The 27,034-nt window shown below is 41.4% G+C and overlaps 1 protein-coding gene across 1 annotated transcript in view; it reads right to left on the minus strand.

Annotated features, from left to right (window-relative positions):
* The window catches only part of OTUD7B (OTU deubiquitinase 7B), a 71,964-nt gene that overhangs the window by 19,930 nt on the left and 25,000 nt on the right, over positions 1–27,034 (minus strand). Inside the window, exons 2-5 of the mRNA XM_032792208.2 lie at positions 20,810–20,960; positions 12,826–12,996; positions 11,503–11,718; positions 214–315 (exon numbers count right to left, since the gene is read on the minus strand). Coding sequence (XP_032648099.1) covers positions 214–315; positions 11,503–11,718; positions 12,826–12,996; positions 20,810–20,894 — 574 coding nt within the window. The 5' untranslated portion in view covers positions 20,895–20,960. The remainder of the gene's footprint in view (positions 1–213; positions 316–11,502; positions 11,719–12,825; positions 12,997–20,809; positions 20,961–27,034) is intronic.

Raw genomic sequence — 27,034 nt, forward strand, 5'->3', positions numbered from 1 at the left:
TCTCTGAAATGTGGCAAGTTTTATTTCTCTCCGTTCATGACCCTCTTTTATTTCCTTTATAACATGCTATGCTATTAAGGGAGGAGATAAAAATCAAGTGAGCAGTTGGAAGTTGTGCCTGCAAAACTTCTCTGCATCTGTTCATACCCAGTGTCAAAAACTGATCAGTCATGACTGTTATTCACTTCACCATGAATTGTTTTGAGGTCTTACCCAGGGAGGCAGCATGAAGCAGGCAGTTCCCGTCGCCGGTCGTCGCCAAAGGAAGTAGCCTTTGACAGCTGGGATCAACGTTAGCCCACCAGTTCAGGCGACCTGTGGAAATATTTCAGAGACCCCCCCCACTGTAAGCTCATACTCAACACAGGAAGAACAATCGTTGTCTTTGCCTGTTCAAAGGCGAAAGGTGGAACGGATTGTAGCTTGGCCTGTCGCAGAGCACCCGACAAACAGGAATAAGCAGTTATGTATCCACTTTCCAGTGGGGAATGGAGAGCAGAACAAACATATTTCATTGCATTTTCTGACCTAGATGACCCTTCCCCGCCCCCCATCTGTTTTTCAGCAGAGAACAAATCTATCAGAAGAAAAAAATAAGGAAGGAGCTCAAAGTAACAAGTAAACAGCAGAGAAACCCTCTTACAGAAATAGCTGAACAAATAAGGCAAAGAGCCATTATGGCTCAGCTGATCCCAGTCATGCCTCTGAGCCACAAGGATGTGGGACTCAAGTTATGCCTAAATAGATCGAGGTGGCCCATACTGCTGGCTGTGTCAGCTTTTGAAAGAGACATTAGTATTCTCTCTGGCTGGGTCTGATGAGGGCCCTTGTGGATGTTCAAAATCCCTATAACACTTTAAACAAAAATAGCAATTGGTGTCTCCAGTATGAGAGAGAAGCTTCCCTGGCCACTCTGGAAAGCCAAGCCCTATCATGTGTAAGCATATAAAAGATGTAAAAGGGAGGGATAAGCATTGCCGTAAGCGACAAGTACATTAGGCGACGCTGACAGGGGACAATAGGGGAAGTACGGCAATGGTGGGGTTTTATCATCTTTTCCAGAAGGTGAATGGACATCCAACTACAGTCTAAATTAACATGCACGCTGAACAAATCCATTCTGCACGACACTCAAACATTTAGTGCCTTTCATCAGACGTCAGATTCTTTACAAGCTTTAATACAGTACATGAAACCACACAACACTCAGGTGAGCTAGATTACCACACTGACCCCATTTTACAGCTGAGGACACAGGCAGAGAGGGTGAAGAGACTTACGCGAGGTCACATGAACTAAGGGGCAGAACTGGAAACAGACTCCAGGAGGCCTGGCCCTCCCAGTCTGAGCTTTTTAGCCTTGAACAATTTTTCTGCTGATGTTCAACTGCAAAATGCTATTTTTAGTTTCTGCTGGTGGGTTCATCATTCATATCTTAAGCAGGCAGGAGTATACTGTACAATGTTCTTTTTCTCTGCTTGCCAGTTCAGGAACAGTACTTGGGAAAATTCATTGATCTCACCAACTAACCAGCTTTGAAAGTCTTTCCCCACATGATTTTAGCAGCCAATATGTGAACTGTCAGATTAGTGCTTTAGACAGTTTACAGACTGGGAATTCAAGCTCTCAGGTAGTATAAAGCATTTGAAATCACTGCAAATCAAGATATGGCCTCTCGGATCATCTGAAAAGCAAACTGATTTTGAAAAATTAAATATTAAGAATTGCAGTCATATGTAGCGTAACTGGAAGAAGCTGAATATTTGTTTATACAAAGAAAACAAAGTTAGTTTACAGTAGTGTCCAGCAGAGATCTCTACAGAAGTGTTCCAAGCCATCTTTAAGCAGGATTCGGCTCGCCCTGTATTTTAAACCATGGCCTCTAACCAACCTGTTCCCCAGCTCCCAATGACCACTGTTAACTTCTCCACAATAGACCAACTGAATGTCAATCAGCAGGCAATAGGCTGGTGTGCCTCTATTCATACTCCAAATACGTTGAATCAGCATGCGAGCCCGTCTTTAGAAAAACTAGGTCTCTTCCCAGCATTACAATTTAGCTTTCTAGTCGACAGAGTCAGTGAAGAGTCTCTGCTAATTATTAGCTACAGACAGCACTTAAAACTTAGGAACACACATTTCTTGTGATTTTTCTTTCCAGTCTGACCATCAACAGATGCAGAAGAACTAAATTAAGGAAGTTTTAACACAAAGGGATAAACAGAGAAAGCACAAAATGGAGCACTAACTGCAATCTGATGCCAATAATTTCTTTTCCTGGGACTAGAAAAGGAATCCACTGTAGATGAAAACTGTTTAGTACACAACCTCTCAAGACAATAGCTCCACTCAGAAAAGCAGGCTATTTCCAGTCAATATAGCTTCTGGCACAGCAAAGTCACAACCCTTCGCCAAGTGGAATGGTGCCAGAAGAGTAAATTGAGAAATGAAACAGCTTCTGACAAAAGCTAAACAAAATTTAACACTGCTGTAGTTACTCTTAAGCCTTTTGTTCACTTCACATGTTTTCCTGGGAATCTGTTCTCCTTTCAGCTACTAAACTTTAATGTGTACAAGGAAGTTAACTTTCCTGGCTTTCAACTGTAATGCTGGTTAGCATCTGAAGAGATTGTGCTGTCTCAGGCCTGGGCTATATACAAAATTTAGATCAACATAGCTATGCTGCTCAGAGGTGTGAAAATCCTCACATCCCTGAGAGCCAAACCTATACAGACCTAACCTCCAGCGTAGACACAGGTAAGTCGATGGAAGAGTGCTTCCATCAACCTAGCTACTGCCGCTCGTGAAGGTGGATTACCTACAGTGACAGTAAAACCCCTTCTGTTGCTATAGGAAGTGTCAACGCTACAGCATTACAGCGGCACAGCTTCAGCACCATAGTTATGCTTCTGTAGTGCCCATAGCGTAGACACGGCCTCTTGCAATGCAACACCGGTTTAAAGTCAGAGGACACACTTTAGAGAGGCATTTTCTATTTGCAGCCTGTAATCAGATTGTCCTACATACACTCAAAGGGACATACGAGTAGTTATGTAAAAGCGGGCACCTCAACTCCATTCCCTTAAAACATTTCCAAAACCCATTTCTGAATGTTTTGCTTTTTCCAAGGTGATGGAAAGACCAAGATACCTGCTAAAAGTCTTGAAAACAAGATACCCAGACACAATTAGAGAAGTCTATCTTAAGAAGCTGTGTGCCCAGCGCTAGCCCAAAAGCAGGCCAGTTCTCTCTGCAACCTTAGCCTCAGATATACAGTTACACTACAAGTGGCTTTGGTTAGCAAGTCAAATGAATATGAGCACTGAGAAGTACAGCTAACAATAGTTTATTTTATACTTCCAGTGAAAATCCCAGTTTGCTCTTCTTTTCCAGCCTCAGAGCTATTACGCTGCCTTACCATGGCTTAGAGATGGATTTCAGGTAATAGGTAGTTGAACGCTGTGGCAGATTTAAGTGTAGGGAGAGAGTAACCACAGGAACCTAAAAGTTGCCATCACTCAAACCACCTGTCACCCGAATTGCAGTAGCTAGTGGCTTTAGAGACTAGCAAGAGATGCACATTTCAAAGAGTTCAAAGTTTGTGTCAAATGCTAACACCCAAAGTCTTAATTTGATTTTAAATATCTAACTATCCATCCATTTTTTTTAAAATGTTATATTAAAAAACCTCTGTAGTCACTCTTAAGCCTTTTGTCCACTTCACATGTTTTCCTGGGAATTTGTTCTCATTTCAGCTGCTAAACTTTAACATGTACAAGGAAGTTAACTTTCCTGGCTTTTAACTGTAACTCTGGTTAGTCTGAATAGGTTGTGCAGTCTGGCTGAAACTACAGTAAAGAACAGAATTATCAGACACAGATGAACACTATTTGCTGGGGTAGAGTCAACATGGCTTTTGTGAAGGGAAATCATGCTTCAACAATCTATTAGAATTCTCTGAGAGTGTCAACAAGCATGTTGATTAGAGTGACAGTGGATATAGTGTACTTGGACTTTCAGAAAGCTTTCAACAAGCTCCCTCACCAAAGGCTCTTAGGCAAAGTAAGCAGTCATGGGATAAAAGGGAAGGTCCTCTCATGGATCAGTAACTGGTTAAAAGACTGGAAACAAAGGGTAGGAATAAATGATCAGTTTTCACAGTGGAGAAGGGTAAATAGCAGGGTCCTCCAAGGCTCCGTACTGGGCCAGTGCTATTCAGCTTATTCATAAATGATCTGAAAAAGGGGATGAACAGTGAGGTGGGAAAGTCTGCAGATGATGCAAAATAACAAAGAAAAAAAAAAAAAAAAGAGTTAAATCCAAAGCTGACTGCGAGGAGTTACAAAAGGATCTTACAAAACTGGGTGAGTAGGCAATAAACCGGCAGATGAAATTCAGTGTTGATAAATGCAACTGTACATATACAAAACGATGGGGTCAAAATCAGCTGTTAAAACTCAAGAAAGATCTTTGAGTCATTGTGGAGAGTTCTCTGAAACATCCGCTCAATGTGCAGCAACGATCAAGAAAGCTAACAGAATGTTAGCAAGGGACAGATAAGACAGAAAATAATGCCACTAAGTAATTCCATTGTATGCCCACACCCTGAATACTGCATGATGTTCTGGTCACCACAAAAGGAAGTATTTCTTCACACAAAGCACAGTCAAACTGTGGAACTCATTGTCAGGAGATGTTGTGAAGGCCAAAAGCATAACTTGCTTCAGAAAAGAATAAGAAGTTCACTGAGGATAGAGCCATCAATGGCTATTAGCCAAGATGGTCAGGGACACAACCTCATGCTCTGGGTATCCCTAAACTTCTGACAGCCACAAGCTAGGATGGGACAACAGGGGACCATCAATGATTGCCCTCTTCTGTTCATTCCTTCTGAAGCATCTGGCACTGGTGACTGTCAGAAGACAGGACTGTGGGCTAGATGGACCATTAGTTTGACCCATTATGGTCATTTCTTACTGTCTTAGTATTTGTATTACAGTAGCACTTACAGGCTCCAACTGAGATCAGGGTCCTCTTGTACTAAGTGTGGGACATACACATTGTAAGAGTCTCCTCATCCCAAATCTAAATAGACCAGGAAAAGCAGGGGTGGGCAAACTACGGCTCAGGGGCCGCATCCAGCCCTCCAGACGTTTTAATTCAGCCCTCAAGCTCCCAGTGGAGAGTGGGGGCTGGGCCTTGCCCTGCTCGGGTGTTCCACCCAGGGAGCCGGGTTGGGAGCTTGCCCTGTGCTGTGCGGCTCCTGGAAGCAGCAGCATGCCCTCCTCCAGCTCCTATGTGTAGAGGCAGCCAGGGGACGTCGCATGCTGCCCTCGCCCCAAGCGCTGCCAATGGGAGCTGCGGGGGTGGCGCCTGTGGACGAGGCAGCATGCAGAGCTGCCTGGCCATGCCTCTGCATAGGCGCTAGAGGGGGGACATGCTGCTGCTCCTGGGAGCTCCTTGAGGTAAGCGCTGCCCGGAGCCTGCACCCTGCTCCCCTTCTGCACCCTAACCCCCTGCCCCAGCCCTGATCCCTCTCCTGCCCTCCAAACCCCTCCATCTTAGCTCAGAGCACACTCCTGCACCCCCAACCCCTCATTCCCAGAGCCCTCACCACCACCTCGTACCCCAACCCCGTGCCCCAGCCCTAATACCCCTCCCACTCTCCAAACCCCTTGGTCCCAGCCCCCTGAGAGCCCACAGGTAGAGCCCTCACCTCAACCCCCAATTTCAGGAGCATTCATGACCCACCTTACAATTTCCATACCCAGATGTGACCTTCGGGGCAAAAAGTTTGCCCGAGATAAATAAAGAGTGGGGCGGAAAGACAGACGTTGCCATTCCCAATTTACAGACGAGGATCTGAGCAACAGAGAGATCAAGGGAGTTGCTCATGATCCAGAGAATCTGTAGCGGAGCCAGGGACTGAATGTAACACTTGAGTCCCACTTCCTTAGCCACAACACCATCCTTCCTTGGTAACAAGAGAGCACAGCAACTACCACGAGCTACTTGTCCTCTTGCGTCTCAGACTGACATGACCGATTTAACAGCAACGCCCACCACCACATTGCTCATTTACTGTTGAGCACATTTTTTCCCCCTACTGAATCACTGAGCATTGGGTGTGTTGGGTGGAATCAAAATTTAAAGTAGGTTAATAGAGCAAAGAAATGAATAAAGAACAGCTTGGAAAGTGCAATTAAGAGAACTGGTGTCTGTACTGAGGCGAGTTCTTTTAAATATTAATCATAGCTTCTGCTTTTTCATAGTTTTTGATTATATATTAAATAGTAGTTAACTCACCCACTATTCTCCTCATTACAGCTAGGAAAGCCCACACAAAACGGATTTGACAGTCTGAACATTTTTACTTTTGAAATTTGACAGCTATGATGAGAGCCTATTCCAATGTACTGATGCATTTACAGTTAGCACTCTCCTTGAACACAGGGCTTTTTCAACCTTCCAGAAAGTTACATGAATTTAGAGCCCATATAAGGTGCTAAGTGACAGCCCCAGAAACACAAAGTCCTGTATCTACAGAAAACGTACAGTAGAGGCAATGGTGTAGTACAAACTTCATCCGCAACCTGACCAATGTGGCTTAACCCTCGAGGAACCGTCTCTGTGGGGTTAATTCCATGTCAGGGCCCATTCAATCATTGGCCTCTCCATTGAGAATGCCAACAGAGGGCCCAATTAGCACAAAACGTGGTTGGGGATAGAGGAGTGGGGTTTGCAGCGTGGGCACCTGACCAGCAAGAACTGGAGAGGCTATACATTTTATTACAAATTCCTTGCATGATCCAATTCCCAGAAAGCCATTAGAGACCCTTTCGAAACAGTACTGAACTAGCAATTAATCTGACTTAACTACGAACCTACCTCTAGTCTAGCCAACAACATACTAGTCAGAATATTTGCAGCACCTCTGAAAGCTGAACATGCAAGATATGTAGTGCTTTGGAGGATGGCTTGGAGAAGCGTGTATGCATTTGTTTGTATACCAGGCAAAAGGTAACACCCTGATAGAAAGAGACCTTTATTAAGGCCAGTGGAAGTCCTGTACTGATTTCTTTTATCACCCGTTAACAAATGGGAGGTTTCTATTCTGACCATAAGGCATCTGTTTGCCATTCACTCGCTACTCTTCATCAGTAGGGTAAATTGCATTCAATGACAGGACATGCTTAGTCCTAACCTCATCATACAGCAATTTCTAATAGTCTGCCTACAGACGGCAATTCACAGATGTATTACCATAACTTATAAATAGAAGAAAGCAGAAGTTTTCTTGCCAATATGCGGTGCGGCTTTTTCAAAAAGCTACTCAACATTGCTCAACTGATCTCTAGGGACTACTGACGGTCATGTGATTAAGGCACAAGTCTGGAAGAGAAGATCTGGAGCCTATTTCCAGCTTTTCCACAGTTTTCTATGCAATCTCGAGTAAGTAACTTCACCTCTAGCTGTAAAGGAAGGAAAATACTTACAAGGTGTGTAGTAAGGCTCAGTCCATTAGCTTTTATGAAGTGCTTTATGATGCTCAGAAAGAGGAATATTAAAAGGTCTGATTCTCAGGGCTGGTCTACACTAGGAAATTAGATCGGTATAACTACATCGCTCCGGGGTGTGAAAATCCACACGCTCTGAACAATGCAGTTAAACCAACCTAACTCGTAAACAGTGCTAAGTCGATGAGTGAGTTCTCCTGTTGACCTAGCTGCTGCCTCTGAGGGAGATGGATTACCTGCACCAGAGGTTGCCAAATTGTGGGGTGCAGCCCTGTAGGGGGGCATGAAGGAAGATACAGGGGGACACAGCGAGCCCAGGCCAGTCCCCACGGGGTCAGGGACAGAGCACCACCCAGCCCGCCCCTCCCCCAGCCTCAATTCCCATCCCGGCACCTGTCCCTGTCCCCAGCCTTGGAGCAGTTTTGCCCCTAACCAGGGGCCAAACTGCCAGATCCCACCACAGCCTGGCGATGGCTCCGTTTCCAGCCCCAGATCTTCCCCCCGCTACGATCCCCATATTATGTCTGCACCCCGTCCCCTCCCCTCTCGGAGCAATGGTGCCGCTCCCGGCCCTAGTGGAGTGGGAAGGCGAGGACAGGGTCAGTGGGGCCATGACCCTAAAAAGTTTAGGTCCACTGACCTACCCCACCGGGAGAACCCCTCCCATTAGCGTTGGTAGCGTCTTTGCTGCAGCACTACAGCCCGGCGTTGTTTTAAGTCTAGACAAGCCCTCAGTTACAAGGCCTGTTTTCACCACTCTGGCACTTTACCAGACTTCCTTTACCTTTAAAGTGGTTGTTAGTTACACTGACCTTCTACACAACCAGCAGCGCAAAGGGTCCTTTATGTAACTGAGAATTACACCTTAAGCTTGTGTCATCCACTAACAATACTGCACACTAAACTCAATGACAGAATTAATTTAAAATCTGAGAATGAAACTCAAATGTTCTGAATTAAGTTTGGAACATTACAAATTCTGTTTCACACACAGGATATTTCTATATTAAAACCAAATGCCTACAATATTTAAGTTAAATAAATACAGAATGTAGTTGCATTTCATCTTCAAAGCACTTTCTAGACATCTATTAATTCAGTCTATCACCTCTATCACCCCTCCAGTCTGGTAGGAATTACCCTATTACGGTCAAGGGTCTGCTCCAGCTCTATTGAAGTCAATGGGAATCTTTCCACTGCCTATAACCATAGTAATTCAGGAAAGAATCCAGGAGTTCTCACTCCCAGGTCATTGGTCTGACCACTAGATATGTAACGGGCTCTAGAGCATATAAGTTCTGCAAAATCATTTGAATAAAATATATTTGAGTCACCCAGTTACATTTTGAAACAAAATTCTTGTCAATCATTTGTGCGTCACACATATATTTTTTTAATCTGGAATCTAATATCCATCTAGATACGACCCCAGGCTAGGATACATGAAATTTATTCTCTTTAGAAAGAACAGCTTCACCACTGCTGAATGGCAAAGCCACAAGTAACAATATCACCCGTATCAAGTGTCAATTTCCAAAACCTCAGAATATTTATTACAGACACTCTCAAGCAGATTTGGTCTAAAATTTGACCTCCCTTAAACTTTATGTTATCTACTGAGGAAAAAGTCTTATTTAGAAATGTGTATCGGTGGTGCAGGCAAAAAAAAAGGATGAGGTAGAGTGCAGAGATTTAAAAAAAAAAAAATTCACAGAGCAAGTGGGTGTTAGTCTTCTAAATTCTAATCTGATTCTTTCTCCAAATCTTCTGCTCAAACCAGGACTCCTTTTAAAAAGAGGATGATTTTGAAGAAATCTCAAGTTTAGTAGCTTGATTCACCCAGACTGTAATAAGCTTCTAAGACACCAAAATTCACTAATCCCCTCTCCTACTTCATTCAGGGTTTCCCCACACCCCACCTCCAATGCTTTTATTAAAGCAGTACAGTATCTGAATTAAGCATCCATTACTGAGACGTAGGAGCTACCCTGTGCGCACACATAAAACATGTCTACGCTGCTGGTGGTGATTATATTTGACACAAGTTTTCTGGCTGCTGGAGTGTGGAGATCAATGTCTGTCATGCTGACCAATACCATCTCACTGTTTCCTTATACTCTCCAGTCAATTTGTATCCATCTGTTGTCTCTCATTATCTTAGACTGTAAGCTCTTGAGGGCATGGACTGTCTTTGTTCTATATATGTACAGAGCCTAGCACGATGGGGTCCTGGTCCACAACTAGGGCTTCTAGGTGCTTCAATAATACAAATAAATAACAATAAAATACAATACATGTTGGTTAATACATTTCATGCTTCCACCCTCTAGAAAGCCCTGGTAATGTACGTGCGTCCCCTCACACACAAACCAAATCTTACTTGCAGACTACATTGTAACCTTTCATCAGTAGTGTGATAGGGAGATAGTGTTTTGAAACCATAAACACATCTGGACTCACTATGGGCTTGTCTACATTACCCACCGGAACAGCGATCAGGCCAGCAGGGGGCGGGTGGGGGTGTGTGTGTTGATTTATTGCGTCTAGTCTAAATTGGCCGCTGAGCACTCTCCTGCCGACTCCAGTACTCCACCAGAACGAGAAGTGCAAGCGGAGTCGACGGGAGAGCATCAACTGTTGACCTACTGCAGTCAAGGGACTGCGGTAAGTAAATCTAAGTACATCGACTTGGGCTACGCTATTCATGCAGCTAAAGTTGTGTATCTTAGATCAATCCCGCATGGTAGTATAGACAACCCTATGAGGTTTCCTCCTCAGGGAAACCGAAGCTTAGCATGCAGCTCTACTTGCACCACTTATGCATCAGTTTCATGTGTATTTTCAGGTTGCTGCACACAGGTAGTTACCATGCATCTTTTTCCAAATTGTGCATTTTAAAATGTATTGACAGGCATCAGTTGTGATCTGCTATTGTATATACTGGGTAAAAACCTCTCCCGCCTTTCTCACATCACTGAAGAAATAGTAAACAGGAGAAATGAAATCTTAGGTGAGGAAGAACTAGAGAGTACTGCTGGGTAATTGTGAAGGGGCATCGACCCCATGCTGGCCTGTAAGGGGTTAATGAGCCCTAGGGAGACTGTGCAAAAAGCAGCCAGTGGGGGAGGGGGGGTCTGTGCAGAGCAGCCAATCAGGGCCTGGCAGGCCCATATAAGAAAAGCTGCAGGGCAGAGCAGAGTAAGTAACTGCCTGGAGCTCAAGGAGGGACTATCAGGCTCCCAGCAAGAGGAAGGAGCGCCAGCACCCCGGACAGAGCAGAGCAGGGACCGAGGAAGCTAGAGAGAGCTTCCTGGCTGGTCGCTAAGACTGGCACGCTGAGGCCCTGAGGTAAAGGTCAAGGTGCTGGGGCCGCATGAAAATGGCCCAGGGAAATGTACTGTGAGGTTAGAGGGGACACAAAGTGGCTGCCATCTAGAGGGTTCCTGGGCCAGGACCTGGAGTACTGAGTGGGTCCAGGTTTCTTCCACCCCCTGCCATCATGACAGGGTGGCTGGACAATTGGACTGCAGTACTGGCCCCCCAGGAAGGGCAGAGAGCTGTGCCATGAATAAGATGCTGCAGACTTTGGAGTGATGTGGGTCCGGGAGCAGAAGTGATGGCGGGTGAGACACCACCAGGAATGGGCGTACCAACCTACAGAGCTGAGCCCCAAGACGACCAGTAGGAGCCCCGTCACAATAATATTTAGAAATAACATGAACGGATCACATACATACGGCGCCTACACACAAAGTAGCTTTAGGCCTGTTTATGGCCTTCTCTCAACTCTATGGTTTGTTTTCATGCTAGAGAGAGGATCAAACAACTTTATCCTTCGCAGATACAGAGTGCATCATCCCTATAACATGTTCCATTCTTTACAGCCAAAAGCTTGTAAACCAGAGCATTCCAGTTGGCACCGGCACAAATTGCTACCCCTGCAGCAAATTAGTGTTAAGAACAAAAATATCAAGGTAACACTTACCAGCCTGTTCCAACGCTACCAGCATAGACTGCTCGATGAGATCTCGCTCAATGAAGCTGCGAAATTCCTCTGTGTACACGGTGAGATCGGGTAACTGGAAAGTGCAAATGGGCATCTCCAGCAGATGTTCACTGCTACCATTGCTGGAGACATGGGAGCGGGCCAAAGAAACAATGGTGGAGCTAGCATGGGAAATGCCCCGAGAGAGACGTTTCTCTGAAGCAAGAAGAGAAGAAACATTAAGATGTGAAGATAAGGCCTATCTGTATTTCCTGGACCACTTTCCCTCCAAGTAAAAGCATTTTACACAGTCTTCAACTAGCATTTTAGTTTTGTGGCAAGAATGTGAAGTGCTTCAGCATATAGAATTGACAAGCACTTCTAATTCCAAAAGGGAAGAAAGGAAAATAAAACTGGGTTGTGGAGAAGGACCATAACCTACTCTTTAAACCACAAGTCTCTTGACTTTGTCCTAAGCTCCACTCCCATCTCTGCCCCTACATCAGCATGTGACCCTGGACAAGTCATTTCATTTCTCTATGCCTCAATTTCCACATCCAACACTCAACTTAAAGCCCTCATCAACCAGGAATTAAGGCTTAATTCATCAAAGTGCTTTGAGATGGAAAGTGCTACAAAAGTGCAAAGCAACTTCAGTGAAGTGATTCTCAGACTGCTCACAAACTGCCCGGACTGTACAGAGCCTCACTATCAGTTAACAGCAGCCTAGACTAGTAGCCAGTAAGGAACAGCACTATTTTAAAAAACCTAGAAGAGGTTCCAGCTTGAAGATTAAAAAGAAGCAAAATCTCTCTGCTCTGGATTGGGCACTCATACAGTTTGTTATCAAACAACCACTTGAAGGCTGACTAGGCTCAGTTTCCGCACTTCACTTCCAAAAAGGTAAAGCCAATGGAAGTGGGTGGCAAACATGGCTGTGCGCCACCTTTTACAATCTGTGAATTCTGGGCTGCTACAGGTGCTGAAACAGCCTCTGACGTAAGTGAAAATGGCCCCTAGTTGCTCAAATTCTGACTTTCAGTATCTCATCCTCGACTGTCTATGGACAGCAATGCAGCCCTGAATCCAGCAGTACACTCTATGCTGAGGCTTGTAAGGAGTAACTTAGGATCACTTCTAGTGGCCCTCCATGTGAGTCTGCACCAGGGGAGTTTTCCCCTATCTAGATTCCATCCCCTATATTGCCAAAGAAGGGGACAGAATCTGTCCCACTATATTTTAAAAAGGTTTTCATTCGCGCTCAGTCATGTGTCAAAGGAGAATACGATCCAGTCAAAAATCCATCTAGAAATATTGCTTTACCTTGAATAATGTCATCTTGCCGCTGGAGCGGTGGCCGCACTGGTCGAGCAGCCTCTTTTTGCAAGGATTTAAAGTTGTGCCCTTCGTTGAAGGAATGCGGCAGGTTCCCAGCATGCACTTGCCTCAGCTGTTCGAAGTCACTTAGTGCTGCATTCACATCCCAGTTTTTACCTAGTTTGGAAAGTATAATGAAAACTCTCAGTATTAGAGAAGAAAAAAAAGAGTTAAACCACTTTTGAAACATACGCCCCAGAGGAATGCCTTAAATGCAATTTATCAACCTTATCAAAACACGAATTCTAATCTGGAAATAAACCATGAAGACCATGTGACGGAAACAGCCAGCAAGCCTAAAGTTCAGTAGTACTCATTGTATATGCTTAGGAATAGAAGATGGAACAGGGGAAACCTCTAACAGTTTTTTGTATTTACGTCAGTTTCACACTTTGAAAGATGCCTATTGTGTCTGAAAAGCTGCACTGACCTTCAAACTTCCTTCACATTCACCAAGCACTTCCTATGCAGACCAGTTAGTCAGCTGATTGAGGTCAGACTCAATATTGTTTTGTAAGCCTCTTCTACCGTATTTGAGAAATTTATTACAATGTAAGCACCAATTGCTCTCCAATAAAGCTAACAGCATACAGCTTTCCATTCATCATCCAATAGGGGACAAAACCAAAGTATGAAAGCATGAAGAGTTGCCAGCCACACTAATTAGCAGGAACATAGGAAAATCAGATGCACTAACTGAATGAGAAAATGTAGCTCAACAGCAAATTCAGTGGGATTGACTGTATCGTTAAAGTCCTCTTCATTTTAATACTATCCACCAATCTGAAAGGATCACAGATAAGATTTATCAATATAAAATTAAACCATGTAAATCTTTCAGTATGCAATAAATTGACCTTTTAGAAACAAATTATCATTTTAGATATAGAAATAACAGATGCCACCAAGTGGGTTATTATGTATGTTGAACCTGCAATACTGAGGATTTATTAACCTATTTAGAATCTTAATACATTGTTCATTTACTGCTTTAAAAACAAAGCCAACACATGCAGTACGTTCATTAAAAGGAAAATAGATCAATTGCTGATTGTCCATGATCTATTATAAGCCAAATCAAAACAAGTTTCACAATATCTAATTGCCTAAGGCAAATATGTTTCTGAAGTGTTTAACTTCTTCTGAGAGATTTAATTGATAAATGTTTGCTGTGCAGGATCAGTCACTAATCTGCTTGGTAAATGATCACTTTTTTGAGTCAAGCTTTTTATTTAAAAAAGAAGAACTAGCATCAGGAATTTACTGACCCATTAAATCAAAATTTAAATTGCAATCACAAATCAAAATCTGCCTCACTGGCAAACATACAAACCCAACAATTTCTACTGTTACATCGCTCAAACTTCTGAGCTCTTGAAGCAATACACAACTATTATTACAACTTCTGAATTTCTATATTAGCCAAACAATTCACCAAATGTGCCCCCCCCCCATTTTCACAAATAAGACATTAAGTTTCTATAGAAGGATCTCATGGGGTGCCAGTTGTGAGGATTCTTAAGTATTCACAGATTTACAGTAAGTTCTGCTTCCTAAAAGAAGAATCAATAGCTAGAGCTAGTGTATTTTATTTTTTAAGTCGACTCAGCATTAATGACTTCATTATTCTAAATGCAAGATGGAGACAGATACAGCTGTTCAGTGAAACCGCTGCCCAAACTACATTTTCACCAGATTTGTGTTGTAAGATGAGGCTGTTGGTCAAACTTCCTTTATATTTAAAACAAGTGAATAAACTGTGAAGTCAGCTAAACTAGTATTAGCTCACAAAGTAACTCTCCTGCATAAAAACCCAAAATATGAGAGAGCCTAGGGGCTTGTTTTTGGCTTCAAGTAGAAGCCGCAGGAACTCAGCGCCTTTAAACAAGGCCTTACACGCATGCCCTAAAGATGAAACTCTAGCTCTGTCAGACTTAGGGCTTGTCTACACTACCCACTGGATTGGCGGGCAGCGATCGATCCAGCGGGGGTTGATTTAAAATCAATGGCAGAGCACTCTCCCGTCGACTCCGGTACTCCATCAGAATAAGAAGCACAAGCCGAGTTGATGGGAAAGAGCTCTGCTGTCGATTTACCGCAGCGAAGACACCACAGTAAGTAGATCTAAGTACATCAACTTTAGATACGCTATTCACGTAGCTGAAGTTGTATGTCTTAGATCGACCCCGCATGGTAGTGCAGACGAGCCCTTAAGGAGAAAGGCAGAGTAAAGGGCCCTGTCCACAGACATACGTCTGTGTGGACTGAGACAGACAAGGTAGGTGAGGGTAATATCTGCTATTGGACCAACTTCTGCTGGTGGAAAGGACAAGCTTTCAAGCATCAGAGCTCTTCATATCTGGGGAAGGTAACCAGAGTGTCCAAGCTAAATGCAAGTTGGGATAGATTAAGCATAAGGGAATTAACACATGAAGGAGATCACTTAAAAAAAATCTGTTCCATTTCATATTTAGCTTTGATACTCTGGTTACCAACCCCACACCTGAAAAAGAGCTCTGTAAGTTCAAAGCTTGTCCCTTCCGCCAACAGAAGTTGGTCTAAAAAATTACCTCACCTACTTTCTCTCTCTAATATCCTTGGGGCAACACAGCTACAACAACACTACAAATAAATATGTAGGTACTGTCAACTCTAGTCTTCCAGCCAATGATAGCTGCTAGGTTAAAATACAAGGAGAGGAAGTTTGATATACATATAAACAAAGACTGCGAAGGATTTTATAGATCAACACTAAACAACTTAAAAACTAAGACTAGCAACCACTAGACTGTTTATTGTAGAGTATCCTCTTCCAAAAAATAGCCAGTTATCCTTAAATCACTGAGACTGCCTGAAATAATGGTTCAAATTTTCTGTCTGAACCAGATTAATACCCACAGAAACTGTTATGAAAAGAAAGTCATGGTATTTCTGCTCAAAGCCTCATCTGCAGTTAGCAGCAATTAAATTGGGTTAACCGCATTCTTCAATATTGAGCCACTCCAAGTTTTAAAAAGCAACATTTAGAATTTAACCTGGAGGAGATAAGTGTGCTCATTTCTGTTACTACAATAATTCTGTTACCTGCTACACCTCTACCCTGATATAACGTGACCTGATATAATACAAATTCAGATATAACACAGTAAAGCAGTGCTCCAGGGGAGCGGGTCTGCACACTCCGGAGGACCAAAGCAAGTTCAATATAACGTGGCAAGATTTTTTTGGCTCCCAAGGACAGTGTTATATCGGGGAAGAGGTATACTGCATGAACAATTTTATATTCTGCTGCTACAAACTGCATTTCTCCTTTCTAAATAAAAGCCTGCATGAGAACTGATAAAACTTAGTTCAGCTACACAAGTGCCTGTTAGCCACCCCTAGATCAACTGCTCGTGTTTTACTTTAAATTAATAGTTCAAGAACTAAAGGTGGCCAAATATACTGAAAAAAATCTGAGACAAATTTACACCAACCCTGTATTCCATATGCTCACAATTGTAAGAAACTTCACATATGTAATACATCACTACCATACAAACTGATGAGAGCAGATATGCTAACTTAATAGATCCTATACAAAAAACATTACAGCTCCTTCAGGTCATCCGCATTATACAGTACAATGAACTACTTAATATAAGCACATTTACACAACTCTACTCCAGACTCAAGTTTTGTTATTGAAAAAGTACATTTTATCTTATGCATAAAATATTGAGCTAGACAAGGATGGAAAGGAGCCAGATAATGAAGCCAAGAAAAACTCTGATATTTTATATTCTCTTCAGGGTGCCCTACAGACTCACAGACTACTTGGAAGAGACAGTCATGCCACTAGTCTTTCAGACTGTAGCTGTCCCTAGCTTAGCAATAAAGTCACAGATTTAACCCCACCACAACACTGCCATTTTTAAACCACCACTAATATCAGATATTTATATAAATAAACTCTTACTATAACACATTAGTAAAGTAATTTAGAGAGAAGATGAGTGATGTAATATCTTTTATTAGACCCATTTAATGAAAGATATTACCTCACACACCTTGCCTCTAATATCCTGGGCCCGAGACAGCTACAACAACACTGCATAAAGTAATTTTAGTAGACATGTAAATAAATATTGTAGAAACTAAATTTTGCATGCAGTTATTTTGGAGAAAAGGGTGCTCCACTGGGCACCACTGTTTAAATATCCTGTAACAACTTAATATACATGTCTGTGAATGATAGTGCACTATTTAAGTAGAGGCTATAGAAAATTTTAATTGAAAAGTGAGCGTGGTTTAAGTAGCTCATACCCATATGGTTTCTGAAAGCAAATGGCAACATGAATTAATCCAATTTCACACACAGATTGCATTGACATCTGAATAGCCAGACTGAAAATAAAGGGGTATTCCAGAGGTTAGAACTTCAGTGGAGACAAAAAGGAAATTCACTATGGACATCTGAGATCTGTCAACTATTTCTGCAGAATATTTTGTTTCTGGAGGCCACAAAAAGAAAATCTAACAGTGCACACTAACTGGAAGACAAAAGAACTTAAAACATTAAGCACGGATGATCTTGCCAAATGACGTGTTTTCCAGATTCTTTATTTTCGTACTGAAATCCTTACACCTAAAACTTAACACCAGGTCTTGCCAAGCAAAGCCATTTACACTTAACAGCATTAGTAAAGTTAGATTCTAATCAAACTACAAAGTAGGTATAAAAAAAACTGTAGTTGTGTGTCTGGGTGTAGGAAAGGTAATAATTAAGATACAGGATAATGTGTAATCAGAGTCAGACAGCTTGAAATTCATATGTTCAGCTCCGTATAGTGGACACAAGCACATGGCTCTTTATACACAAAAGGGGGCATACTGCATACTTTCAGCCTTCTTAAATTGTCACGGTTTTGGATAATTTAACTTTATAGAATATTTCTATTCCAAAAGAACACAGTAGAACCATAGGAATCCCCACCAAAATCAGCCTAGCTGCCTTGCCTGACCTCTCAAACATTGATTGGCAAATGCAATTAAATAAGGTTTTGTATTAAACCGACTACACACTGCATAACATCTCACTAAGGTATCACCTTTCCTATTCATCCACACAGCTACAACTCTCATCACCTCGCATTTCGATTATGCAACATCCTTTCCCCTGGTCTTGACAAATGCAATCTTGTTCCCATCATATCCATTCAGAATGCTGCTGCAAGGATAATTTTCCTACCCACCGCTTTAACTATGTCATTTTTCTCTTTGCATCCCATCACTGGCTCCCTCTTCTCCATCATATCAAACATAATCTACCTGTCTTCACTTGGAAGGCCCTTCATGGCCTATTCCCAAACCTACATCTCTCTCATTCAGTATCAAAAAGTCAACTCCTATCTGTCATCAGCCTCCACTACTTGCTTGTTAAATATTCAAACAGGCAACCTCATGCTTTCTTCCATGCTACTCCCCACACTTGGGAGGAGTGCCTCAAACATCCACAGAACAAACTCATTTTCCTTAAAAAACTCATCTCAAAACTCTCCTTTGCTGCCATGCTGACAGAAAGACTGGACAACATTTAGATGGATTGTGTGCTGAAACCACAATCTACAATGCTGACCCACATGGCCTTATTGCTTCCCTGTACTTCCCTGCTGGTCTCTCTGTACCCCTCTGTTATCTCATCTTATACTTAGATTGCAAACTCAGGGACTATTTTTGTTCTGTGTTCATACAGTGCCTAGCACCACTGATCCTGGGCTATGTCTGAGGCTCCTAGGCACTATGATAATGCAAATTAAAAAAACAGAAGACTGCAGTTGTTCCACTAGTGTACTATGAAAATTAATTAAGATTACAGCTGTCAAAATCAATAATCACACAAGTATTAGAGTGGGAGAGAAAAATCCTAAAACACCTCTCCATCCCAAGCTCAAATATTTCCCCTGAAAGACAAGATTCAAAATCCTTAAATGAAACAGTAACTTAAATTAGAAACCAGAAGACATATAAATACACCACAAAACCCACACTCGACAGACTTCCTTCCAGACAATATTACCATCTGTAAACACAAAGTGAAATCCTGGCTCCAGTAAAGTAAATGGGAACTTTGCCCACCACCTAAAGTATTTGAAGACCAAAAACTCTCTATATATGAATACGAGCCAATCCTCAGCCCTCGAGGGGCATTATCAAGGGGGAAAATGGGAGCTAAGAGGTGAAGCAATTTGCATCTACTTTGACAACTTTAAGACCTGTATATCATTACTGCTGTAGCTCCAAAGTGGTAGTAACCACAGAGACGCTAGTGCAAGTTGGGAATAGATGTTACCTAAGTAGGCTACATGACAGCGGTAAAAATACCGGCAGCTGGTCCCATCATTGTTAGCACTAATAGTAAACTGACATGTCCCATTAAAGAACAAAAAGCAGATGCATCCTAGCATCGTAACTTGATTATAACTTTTAAAAAACCCACACTGCAGTACTACCTTCCCCAAACTGGAATTTTTAAAATATTTATAGTTAAAGTTGACAGTGGTTGGGAGAAGACTTGCTCATTTTTCCCCTCAGTACTCTGCTACTAGGTTGAAAGTGTTTATAAATATTAGATGGGAGACTGGACTGAAGTGTGATGTCATTTTAAAACAGCTAAAAGGATAAACACAGTTATTTTCATAAAGATAGACGAATAACCGACACCAGTGGCTCTCAGTCTTTCCAGACTACTGTATCCCTTTCGGGAGTCTGATTTGTCTTTTGTACCCCAAGTTTCACCTCACTTAAAAACTACTTGCTTACAAAAATCAGACAAACATACCAAAAAAAAAAGTCCCAGTGCACTATTACTAAAAAATTCCTTACTTTCTCATTTGTACCATATAATTAGAAAATAAATCTCCTGAATATAAATACTGTGATAAACAAGTCATTGTCTGTATCAAATTTTAGTTTGTACTAACTTTGCTGGTGCTTTTTATGTAGTGTGCTGTAAAACTAGGCAAATCTCTAGATGAGTTTACGAACCCCTGGAAGACCCTGCGTACCTACATGGGTTTGTGTACCCCTGGTTAAGAACCACTGACCTACACTATGCTTCTATGAAAAAAAACAAAAATTGTATGTTATCAAAACTGCTACACATGCAAGAGCTAATATTCATATACTGATAAGAAATGTAGAATTAATTTAATGAGAAATAGCTGTTCCGAACTAGGTTTTACAATTCAGATTGTATTTGCTTTGGGATCTGTATGTCTAAAAGCATAAACACATCCTCACGGTTGTATACGTTTTTGGAAGCTGCAATTTTTAGGATAAAAAGCTGTCCAAGTACTAAATGCATGGACGATTACTAATCTAAGAGATGAGACAAGTTTACTGCATTTGTATAAAGTCTTAATCCAAGATCAAGGTTACGGCAAAGTAGAGTAATAGCAGAAAAGTTTGTAAGTGAGTAGCTCAGAGGCAAAAAGGCACAAGTGAAATTCACACCTTCACAACAGGATCACTCACAAAAAAGTCTGAAATAGCCATATGGTAGAGTACACTGAAACTACACTAAAGGCTCTTTTCCCAGTACAATTTGTTCAAGCTTTAGAAAACACCTCTGATCAAACCGATTTTTTTAGCCCTTTAGATGGTTGCTTATGGTGTGCACCATGCAAGAACAAAAGGCATATTCCAACACTATGCTTTTGCTTTATGAATTCTACCCCCAGCAATGATTTGAGGCTCATTACTGTAGTGGCATGGAACATGAGATCAAGCCAAGATTTCACTGACTGTGCTACAAAGGTAACCTTAATACGTGTAGTACTACCCCCACTGACAGCCAACCTGCCCCTCTCAACTCCTTTTTTCTATCATTTGTACCAATACAAAACCTACTGAAGAATTAACTATTCCTACCCCATCACTCACTCTTTACCTTCAAGTAGATCTCTGGCCAGTCCTGGCTCCGCCCCCGTTGAGCGAACAAAATCCGACAAGACGACATCCATATCCAGGGTCATGTGATCATGAACTCCTTGCAGGCAGTTGGAAACAGCTGGGACATAGATCAAAGCTTAGTCTTCAATCTAAGAATGAAACGTACACAGCTCAAGTTACAAAGTATAAAATAATTAGCGGGCAATTCAGGCTATGAGCAAACTGGGAAGTATCCAATAGCAGATGGTTCATTCTCATCTTTTAAAAACTAATTTTGTTTCAGGATTAGAGGTGGCTGCTTGCCTGACTGTTCACTAATTGATAGTGAATATGAATTATGCTGCTATTCCTGTTTCCTGGAACACAACCCTAATCCTTTCAATATACCTAAATTATGTGACAGGAACCGTAATGGCTTGCGAGACCAGAACTTTTTAACTAAACCTAAATGAGATGTTATCCAAAACCAGAAACGGAGTGGCAAAGAATAGTCAGTGTACAGATAGGTGGCTTTACTAATGAAAGGAATATAAAGCCGACTCACTTAAGAAAAGCCATTCTTTTAGTCAGTAGGACTTTTATTTCAAAACAGTAGACAAGCAGTTAGCAAAATAAATTAGTTTATCTAGAGAATTTGCGGAAAGGTTTTCTTATCTCGATATCTTTACTGAGAGCAGTTCATCCTTGACCTCTCATCTAGAGACATTCCTCTTCAAAGCATGTTTGTAATTCACAAGAAAAAAATTAGAACAAACTGATTTTCATTACTAGATGCAGTCTGCATAAAACAAACTAATTTTCAGGCTAAAAAATTATCCTACCTTTGGACTAGAATAGTTTACCAATCAAACTCTGTACTAGGCAGAAACCACTTCAGCATGCACTTGCTTTAAAAAACAAACAGCTAATAAAGCGTTGAAATAGCCAGTGAACAGCTTTATTTGCAAAACTTTCCATTCACATTTTTCAGTTACAAAACCCTCCAAGTCCACCCTGTAAAGACAACGATGATGTACTTCAGGCTTGGTGGAAATATGAATCAGCTTAGCAGCCTTTGCAATTTTCCGTGCAAGACCTCTTTCTGCCTATAGTCACTACCCTCCTCAGTGAAAGGCCTCTGGAAAGAAGTATACCAAAAAAGATCCTTCCAATGGCTAAATCTCTTCCTATGAATCAAACAAACAGGCCAGTCTTAAAAACTAAAGTCCAGACGCAAGATTTATGTAATTTAAACGTAAGCAGTTCCAAAGATTTGAAAAATCACATGTAAGGTATGTGCTCCTACTTATACATACAAATCCAGATTTGCTACGTTCCTCTAGGTAAAAATCAAAGTATGCATCCACAGAAGTTTGGACCAAGCCAATATCCTGGAAATTAAGCAGCACTGTAGCTAAGGGGCTAGTTTCAAACCTCTATTTTCGGGGAATATAAACAGTTTGAAAATTTCATTCTAAACTAAAACTTGGCATACAAATCAGAGCAGGAGAAAAGTGCGTGTAAGATTAAGATAAGATATTTCTCTACCAAGACAGACTAACCCATTTACCCTACCAAATGTCAAAAGTTTCTAGGCCTATGACAGATAAGAAAACTGCAAAATGGCATGAAGATCTCAAACTCTAACTAAAGTAAGCAAACAAGCAAGCATTAACTTTGAATTTTCTGTCTTTTTTGTTATCTTAATGTAATTGTGTGTTTGCTAATTACACATGGATTAACTTCACACATGGAAAAACCACAATATTTATCACCACTTGTGCAATTTCTGGACTGTCCTCATTTGTAGGCTATAAAAAATATTAGCATATGCAAGTATAAAGCAATTTTTTTCCTAGCAATATGTGGGGATCCTTGCTATGGTTATGGTAATCAGGGATAGAAACGTAACTACATTCTAGCTCTGGGTCACACTCTCATATCCTTTACATGCCACCCTAACCTCTGACAGATGCTATATTCCGTGTTTACACAGCTTTTAGATGAGAGCTTGTGTATTGCTGGAACCAAAGATAATCTCATATTTCCTTTTGATGGTTTCAGCAATTTTTTTAAAAAAAAGTTACATAGCAAAGCACTGACCTTTGAAATGTAGAAAAAAAGCAGCAAAAACAGCCTACACCCATTCACCCAGAGCATTTATAGTTGCTTAGAAAACTCCCTCATGCAAACGAACGTCAATATCTCAGAAGTGAAGCAGACAGAAGACTTCAGTTCCGAAGACACAGTAATGAACTTTAAGCTGACAAATTGCCAGGGTTTAAATGAAGTAACATCCACACCTTCATTAGTTTTTGGGTTTTGGGTTTTTATGTAACACATCTACTTGCAGTTTCACCATCACTATGGCTACAGGGAGGGAAAGCTGGAGCTGCACCATGCAGACTAGAGGTCACTATCTCATAATCCAGACAAAACTAGACCAAGACCTCGAAACTCTGTTTAGGAGAAGAGTGTGCTTTCTACTCACCACGCCAATGCCCAGTATTTTTACAACAAATACCTCAAAGAGCTGAAGCACAAGCACACATGCTGGCCATAAAAGCAATAGCTTATACAGAGATTAAAGTCAGAAGGGACTGCTGTAGTCAACTAGTCTGACATCTTGTTTAGCACAGGCCATTGAATTTCACCCAGTAATTCCTACATCCAGTCCAATGACTGGTAGCTGAACTACAGCACATCACTAAATCAAGCCTGGATGTCTTTCTTAAAGATGTCAAGTGATGGAGAACCTACCATATCACTTAGTTAATTGTTTCAACAGTTAACTACCCTTACAATTAGAAATGCACACTCTGATTTGAATTTGACTAGCTTCAACTTCCAATCATTGATCTTATTTCTTTAACTGCAAAATTATCTGATTGCTTCACAAGTGTAAATATATTCTCTGCCTCACAGGAGGTGTCGAGGATGAACTACCCCACCTCCTTCTTTCCCAGCCCCCAATTTAACAGACAACCAAAGCACAGAGATTTGGTGGTTGATTCAAGGTGACAAGCAAAGCTTGTGGCAGATCTAGGATCTCCCAATTCCCAGACAGTGTCTTAAAACAGAAGAACTACCACCTCCTCATCTACACATTGTCTAAAGCAGATTATAAATAAGATTAGCTCAACTGAGGAATGTAACCCATCAGTAGGGTTTCCTGCTTGTTGTAAAAGCAACAAACACTAATGCAAAAAAAAGTGTTAGGACTGGTTTTAATACACAACATTTACAATGCTTGCAGGATGCACTAGTGGATGCTAAATCCTTTCTGTGCTCCCTGGAAGCTCATCCACAGAATCAAAGATGCTTCACAGGAAACATTTTGTTTTAATCTCTTCCCTTCAAAATCCAGTTTATCTAATACACTTTTCACTGGAAAACCACATGGGAATGGGTCAGCATAATGTTAAGATTTTGTTTTTAAAAAAACAGGTTTTAAACAGAAAGTCTAAGTGTCCTTTTTTATTTTAAATGTACTTTTCACTATGTATTCAGTTTTACTTTGCAACTGCATTCATCCTGCATAATAAAAGTTAATTCAGTCAGTTTCACTTTCAAGACACATTAGCACATTGCTGAAGTACTGACCACAACCAAAACAGTGAAGTGGGTTAAACGCAAATAAACATCTCACTATTGTTGTCTGTTTTTAAATTCAAGATTAAGTTATTTTCCATGATGTGTTTTGTAAAAACCAAAATGTTTTACAAGGCCCACCTTTTGAAAATAAATGACCCAATCTCTCCCCTCCACCCCCATCAGTGTTTCTCTGTTAGACTCATATGTCTAACACTGTAAACAGGATCAGAAAAGCTTCAGATAAACCAGTATCTGGGACTTGTTTTATTATTGGCTTCAGATTTGACTACACCCTAATCATCATCATAATTCACTTTCGGAGCCCAAATTTGCCTTGAGTGAGATGGGATACCATCACTTATGTTTAAAGTGAGCCTACACTGAAGTTAAACCAGACAGTCACAACAGAGGTTAGCCTCTATCACCTCAAGTTCCTCACTAATTCCTAAGTGATTGTTTCCAGCACTGTGTAAACTCTAAAGTCTCTCTCTCACACCAACAGAATTTTATACAATAAAAGATATTTCCTTACCCACATTATCTCTTAAATATCCTGGGACTAACATCGTTACAACACTGCACGCAGAGATCAGTATCAGGGCTTGTAAAGCGCCAGTGTAGCCAACGCTGCAACTTTCTTGCTCAGGGGTGTGAAAAAACACCCCCCTGAGCACAGCAAGTTACAGCGTTGCAAAGCGCCAGTGTAAACAGTGCCCCAGCGCTGGGAGCACAGCTCCCAGCACTGTAAATTAATCCCCAGGGGAGGTGGAGTACATGCAGCGCTGGGAGAGCTCTCTCCCAGCGCTGGTGGCGCGACCACACTCGCACTTCAAAGTGCTGCCGCGGGAGTGCTCCCGCACTGTGCAGCCATACCCTCAGTCTCATTCACTCATTGAGAGATAGTGCTACCACCTTTAACACACACAAAATATAAGAGGAGGAATTACTGACAAGTCACAACATTTACCCACACACTCAGATTAAACGGAACTGTTGAAGGCTTTCCTACAGCCAACACATTCACATCTGAAAAAAGGTTTCAGAGTGATGGCCGTGTTAGTCTGTATCAGCCAAAAGAACAAGGAGTGCTTGTGGTACCCTCGTGGTACATTAGAGACTAACAAATTTATTTGGGCATAAGCTTTAGTGGGCTAAAAAACCCATTTCATCAGATGCATGCAGTGGAAAACTGGGGGGGAGGGATAGCTCAGTGGTTTGAGCATTGTCCTGCTAAACCCAGAGTTGTGAGTTCAATCCTTGGGGGGCCACTTAGGGATCTGGGGCAAAAATCAGTACTTGGTCCTGCTAGTGAAGGCAGGGGGCTGGACTCAATGACCTTTCAAGGTCCCTTCCCCTCCAGTTCTAGGAGATGGGTATATCTTCAATTATACATAAAAAATATGCCCAAATAAATTTGCTGGTCTCTAAGTTGCCACAAGCACTCCTCATTTTTTACACTAAAAAAGTTGTTACTCTTAATAAGCCATTATTGGACACCACCAATTTCTTGTCTTTCCTTGCCTTTTACAATGGATACTTCGTTTATTCTACTTATGCTAGAGAAAGCAGACCTCTTGGGGTACCTAGTTACTACTACACCGCACACCTACTTACTATACAGATCAACCTCACTTAGGGACTGGCATACAGACAAACCGCAACAGTTTAAAATTAGATTGAAAATTGATTCAGTGACACTAGGGCAAACCTTTATGTGGACACATACTGATCTAAAACTGGTTAAATCTGTTCAGCTTGCACCTATACATTTATTAATAAGAGCTAAACCCACATAAACCAGGTTTAAATCCTATTAGGAAAGTCCACAGAGCCTTTTGAACCAATTTAATTGAATGGATTTAAAAAAAAAAAAATCACACCTTTAATTAAGCCAGTGCACAAGTTGCATTTAGACAAGGGCCTAAACCACAACTCCAAGCTGTGCTGTAACTAGGTCCTCCAACACAGTAGCTTTTTGTATTGTGGACGGGACCGAAGTGCCTTTCACAATGAAACAGCTGTGCCGGACTGTATCAATGCAGCAATGCTCAGATGCATTTATTTCTTGTATCAACAGTACCAATGGAAGTGCCACACACAGAGCACTTAAAGATCTTTCAAGGTTAATCAACTCCAGAATTCATCCTTGTCAAGATTTCCAATGCAGTGAAAATTTCAGATGCAGTAACAGAGTTGAGAATAAAGCACAGGAAACACAGCATCAGCCCTCTTTAGCATTCTGAGCTACATCAGCCAAGACCATTTAAAAAAAAAACAAAAAAACAAAAAAAAACCTCCAAGCTTTTGTTAGTTTCTGAATGGCCAGAAGGATAAGCTTGCATTGGAATAGGAATAATAAAAATAAGTAAGGCTTTGTTTTTTCTTCCTGTCATATGCAGGATAGGCAAAAACAAAAAAAGCCTCTTATGGACACAAACAAATAGTACTGGTGAAGTGATGAATACAGCTTCCTTGATCTCCAGACAAACACATTCAGTACTTCAGAAAGATGACTAAAAGGTGCTGCCATATAAGTGAAGGGAACTCAGTAAATATTAAGAGACTGTTTCTGCCGCCAGTAATAGGAGCATGTCTTCAAAAACAACACTAAATGCAGCAGCTGAACATAAACATCCTCCCTCAAAGTTCC

This window comes from Chelonoidis abingdonii, chromosome 11 (assembly GCF_003597395.2).
Source record: "Chelonoidis abingdonii isolate Lonesome George chromosome 11, CheloAbing_2.0, whole genome shotgun sequence".
Lineage (NCBI taxonomy): Eukaryota > Metazoa > Chordata > Testudines > Testudinidae > Chelonoidis > Chelonoidis abingdonii.